Here is a 5,416-nt window from a genome sequence, read left to right as displayed (position 1 = left end):
GAAGGAGCTCTCTAAAAATGGGTTGAATCCGTTTAATCAGTCAGTGGGCCATCTGGGCGGGTGGGTGTCTGCTCTCTTAGAGGCCCCTTAAAGGCAGGCTCTGCAGGAGCTTTTTCTGCCTTCTCCGCTCCACCCCCATCCCCCTCACCCAACACCCATCCCCACACAAGGCCCAAGATTGGAAATGCAACAAGGTAGCAACCAGGACCCCCATCCTATTCCCACCAGAAGCCATTGCAAGTAACACACACACCCCCCCATCCTCGAAGACAAAGGCCATTTTGAGAATTTTAAAAATTTTAATACAGTTCAAATCAGTGTGCGTGATTCATTTCAGCTCCTTCACTGCCAAACCTAGAGGAAAAGAAACACCCAAAGTAAGCCATTCAGAAGATTATTCATTTTATTTGAGTTACCACTGCTTGTCTGGATTTTGTACTTAAGCCAAAGAGGGCTCGCCAAGCTCAGAAATTAAGCCCACCAGGACGGTTTTGCTTAAAACATTAACAGTTAGTGTTTGATGATGAAAACGTCCCCTCTCTCTCTCAGCCTTTCTGAAGATGTTCCCATTAGGCTTACAAAGGCAGGTGGCGCTGGCTGACTTCCCTCTGTGAAGAAGCCGCCTTCAGAACCCCTCTGGGCTCCTGGGGCAGTTTCCTCCCAGCTGCCCTTTTGAGCCTTCCACCACCGGGACAGGCCCCTATGCTTAACTAACCTACGCTCATGGCCTGTTGTATTTAGTAAGTCTCTCAACCTATAAAAATGGGGGTCATCAATATACCAGCACCTACCTACCCTGTAGGGCTGTGGTGAGGATGAAATGAGTGACATAGAATAAGCATCAGCTGTTATGATGCTGCATTAGGAAAGCACTGAAGGGGGTGAAACAACCTTTCCTCTGGCCACGGAAGCGATTGCTGGTATGGGATCTAACCTCTGACCACCACACATATTCCTTGCACTACAGCCACAGCAAGAGCAGATACTTAGACAAACCACAGAATGCACTTCCCTCATTCTGGGGAGAAGTCAAGAAACAAGATGGTGATACAGGGACCCCCCTCCACATTCCAGGTTGTTCCCCCTCCCCGGGGGGTTTCCGCCTCACTCACCTGGGGGCAGCGACTGCTTCAGCTTCTCTGCCTTCTCTTTGTCAGTGATGACCAAGGTGTAAAGGTACCTGCTACATCGAACTTTAAACTTCACATTATCCTTATTTTTCTTGATCTTGACCGCTATCAGAGACCAGAATTAACAATTACATTGTATCACAGAAGAGAGAGGGCGCGTGGTCCACCTGCTTCATAGTCCTGCAGGCAGTGGCACGTGTGACAGCTGCGCTTGCCTCCCTCCACCTTCCCTCTGCTGAAACAGAGAACAAGACGCCCCCGCCCTCCTCTGAGCTCAGTATTTAAAAATCATGTCACAAATGTTCATTTCTCTTACATTAATACTCACGAACCTGGAGCTTAATGTTTCTATTTAAAACACAGTATCTGGTACACTGAACACATCTTAGAACATCCTGTGTCCATCTTATTATTATTTTTTTTTTAAGGGATGAAAGTAGTTCATAAAGTAAGGAGATGAATTAACTGCTGAGATCAAGAACCTTCCACCACCCTTCTAGAAATAACTCTGCATGTGAGATGCCATCGGGGGCGATGCTAAGGCTCTTCCTTCAGGACCGCCCCCGACATAACGAGCATGTACCGAAGCTTTTCCTCAGATTTGAGCAGAACACATTTTCTGGGCTCTTTATTGCTTTAAAATTCTATCTCAGGAACACAGCTCAGACAATAAAGAGCCTCAAGTGTGCTCAAAATTCAACAGCGCAACGTTTGAAAATTTAGCAAACAGTCTGGTTATGTACAACCGTCAATGCATTTCTATGAGGCCGGCACCTATTCCGGCGGCAGGACGACATCCGCTTCCCCGGTTACTCATAGCAGGCACCTGTCAAGTTCCTCGTTCCGACTTCTACAGCACAGTTAACTTGGACTCACAACCCACAGCTCCATCTCTGCCAATAACTGCTAAAGGGGTACGACATGTCACAGGAAGCAGAAGCTCTGTGGCCCTGCCCAAGGCACTGGCTGCCTTGGCTCGTGTTTTAATAAATCAGGCACACGGATATTTACTCAAACCAACCTATTCTGCTATCTTAACATTCCTCCCAAAGCTAAGTATACTGCGTCGTCCCTAGTACCTGCTGTACATCTATTAACTAACTGAACCCTCGCAAGATAAGGCAGATGCATCTCTTAAAAATGTTTATTCAACATCATATGATACAGCAATTCTACTTACAGGAATATACTCAAAAGTACAGAAAGCGGCAACAAGAGATATTTGTACAACGTTCACAGCAAAATTACGCACAACAGCCAAAGGCAGAAACCACCCAAATGTCCATGGATGGATGAACAAAATGTGGCATGTTCACACAATGGATTATTTAGTGTTAAGGAGGATATCCTGACAAATTCTCCAACATGGATGAATTTTGAAGATATCATGCTAAATAAAGTAAACCAATCATGAAAGAACAAATACCAGATGATTTCACTTACATGAGACACCTAGAAGACTCAAATTGATAGACACAAAGTAGAATGGTGATGGCCAGGGCTTGGACGGAGAGAATGGAGACCTATTGTTTAATGGGTTACAGAGTTTCCGTTTTGCAAGATAAAAATTCCTGGAAAAGCATGGTTGCACTACAATGTGAACATTCTCAAAGCCAGTAAACCGCACACCAAAAAATTTTATGTTTATCTTACAATTAAATCTATAAAGAAAAATATAAGTTTATTCAAAAAACTCACTGAGCACCCTATCATATCCAAGGGAACGTGACCCGTACCCTCACAGGTCACTGTCTAAAATCAAGCTCCCAAACAATTAAAACGCAAAGCAAGCTGATGGATTTGGTGTCACCTGCTCAAGGTGCTAAAGTCTCTAACAGATCATCTGATCTGATCCTTGCACCAATCCTAGGAGACAGATGTCATCACCCCCTCCTCAACAGAAAGAAAACAGTGGGGTTGTGTTTACCTTGCTAAGGACAGCTACCTGCTGGTAGAGCTGGGATCTGAACCCAGGCAGTGACAGCAAATTCCCTCGCCTGGACTAAGGCTGACCTGATACATTTCCTTTGTGCACCGCAGTACATACAAAAACACAAGCGCACTGCCACCCGCGGTCCCCACCACCCGTCAGGACAGACATTCCGAACACCAGATGCTACTTGTTCCCACAGGTGGTCACCAGTTCACACAGCACCAGGGGATCAAACGCAACAACCTGTTTCAGGTAAAGGGGACACAAACACGACTCTTCCTGAAGCCCCGTGAACTCCCTAAAAGGCTCTCCTGCACGCCACTGCTTCACCCGACCACTGACACAGGGCGTCACAGGCGGTTGGTGCCTTAGCCCACCTTAAAGTAAGTAGCCCGACAGTACTCCACTTTCACGAGTTCTCCGATTTTCTCTTTAGCACAAATCTGGGAGGGAAACAAAGCTATAAGGAACAGCACAAAAAAGATGACCCCGGGTTAAAGCAGTTCAAGATCTAGTATAAGGCACAAGCTCCTCAAATCTTCAACTACAACAAAGGCACACCAGAATTCCCTCCCGCAGTGTAGAGAGAACACACTAGCAGCTGGGGCTGGCACACGTCCATCAAAAACTCGCTGTTCTATGTTTCTGATACATCAATTACTTTTCCCTCCGTTTACAAGCTAGAACGCTAACACACGTAGAAGGGAAATGACTTAGTTCCTTGTGAGCAGGGCCTGTCCTCAGCCCAGAACCTAACATGCAGCACTAAGTCAACAAGGGGTTTATGAAAAGCGCATTTCCAGATTTTCACCCAGTAAGGGTTCCGTTCAGAGCACCTACCATACAAAGGAGAACACACATGAACAAAACACCTTAGAACGTTTCTTAAACGTTCAGTTAGCTAAAGAAGACAACACACTGGCCAACCAGCTTTTCTTACGCGACACCTGCTAAAACCACTGCTCCCCGACAACGCATGCACAGCCTTAAGCAGCCGCCCGGCCCAGGCCCCGTGCAGGGCCGGCTCCGCGCCAACGCGACCCTTTCCACTCGGTCGTGTAGACCGTCACTTACATTTGGCGTCCTTTCGCCTGGCTGTGAGCAGAAAGTCCTTGATTTCCTCAATTTTGCGAGGCTGCAACACAAAACAAAAAGAAGCAACTGTAGAGATACGCTTTTCTCGGATGGTCGAGCCCACCAGCCCCTCGCGGGGCTCGGGAGACCCTCGCACAGGGGCCCCTGCCCTCGCCCCTCGCCCCCCAACCCCGGAAAGGCCCCAAGCAGGGGTCGTACTCACCATTGCGACGAGGCGCGGAGAGCGCGGGCAGAACCTGCGGGAAAACAAGCGTCAGAGTCTATGAGATGCGGGGACCAGCGGCTACCCCGCTTCCCCTCCCCGCACCCCCGAAATAACAACCCATCACACTCCATCCTCCTCCCCCCGCACCTCTGATCCAGGTCCGGGGTCCCTAGACGTCACGCGGCCGTGGACTACCAAGCATTGTCCCGCACTCCCCACGTAGAGCCCGGGAAACACTCACCGTGACTCAGCAGAAACGAGAACCGAAAAGAGAGAGACTTCCGTTTCCGGGCAGTTAAGCCCGCCCTCAGAGGAAGCTGGGTACGGTGTCTGCAACGGGTCAAGAATAACACAGGCGTTCGCCTTTCCCATTGCTGCGTCTCTCCCTAGATTAACAGCGCGGCTCCCCGAAAGCAGTGGGCCACCTCCCTCCACCACTCCCTACGTCTTCTATCCTCCGGTCCAAACCCCACCTTGGCTTTGCTAGGGTTCATTTTGGATCCGGTTTGAAGACCTGTGTTAAGACTTACTATCTACTACTTTCATTAGACCTGTGTATTGGGCATCTACGCAGAGATTTTTTTCTTTTCTTTTAAATGGAGGGACCCTCCTACGTACATTTTACAGCCTCTTTCTAGGGGTTCCTCCCTTTTCCTTCTGGTCTCCTTTTCCACGGACATCTAATCTGTCATGGGCAGGGCCCTCTTGCTCCCCTCTTTTTATTTAACGGAGCTTTTCCACTCGCTGCTTCCAATTCCTTTAAGAACTGGTACCATAAAAGCAAGTTAAAACTTAGAATAGCTATAACGTTTATGGACCGCTCACACCGGGCATCTCCTGTACTAAGCACTTTACCCATAGGGCCTCTGTGATCCTCGGGCGTGCTTGTGACGGGTGGCTCTGGGCGTTTACCCCAGTCTTACCCGCAGAGAATGAAGGCGTGTCAGTTGCTGGGAGAGGTGAAGTCAGGACTCGAACCCACGATCCCAGACTCTTGACTACCTCCTTACTAGGCTGCGTGCCTGCAACGGGCTGGCAGCTCTGGGAAGGCAG

At 48.7% G+C, this 5,416-nt stretch overlaps 1 protein-coding gene across 2 annotated transcripts; it reads right to left on the bottom strand.

Moving 5' to 3' along the window:
* Positions 1 to 279: 279 nt before the first annotated feature.
* LOC131746860 (large ribosomal subunit protein eL38) lies at positions 280 to 4,687 on the bottom strand. Of its 2 annotated transcripts, none has more exons than XM_067020606.1 (5): positions 4,605 to 4,687; positions 4,361 to 4,394; positions 4,138 to 4,198; positions 1,113 to 1,235; positions 280 to 354 (listed from the first exon to the last, which is right to left on the bottom strand). In XM_067020606.1, the coding sequence occupies exons 2-5, from the start codon at positions 4,361 to 4,363 to the stop codon at positions 329 to 331; spliced, it is 213 nt and encodes a 70-aa protein (XP_066876707.1). In that variant the 5' UTR covers positions 4,364 to 4,394; positions 4,605 to 4,687; the 3' UTR covers positions 280 to 328. The 2 variants fall into 2 exon arrangements, with proteins under 2 accessions (XP_066876707.1, XP_058904575.1); XM_059048592.2 differs by having other exon boundaries at positions 4,511 to 4,644.
* Positions 4,688 to 5,416: the final 729 nt, after the last annotated feature.

The sequence above is a fragment of the Kogia breviceps genome, chromosome 19 (genome assembly GCF_026419965.1).
Source record: "Kogia breviceps isolate mKogBre1 chromosome 19, mKogBre1 haplotype 1, whole genome shotgun sequence".
In the NCBI taxonomy this organism is placed as follows: Eukaryota; Metazoa; Chordata; class Mammalia; order Artiodactyla; family Physeteridae; genus Kogia; species Kogia breviceps.
Note: the sequence above shows the minus strand (reverse complement) of the source record. Positions and strands in the feature narration are given on the sequence as shown.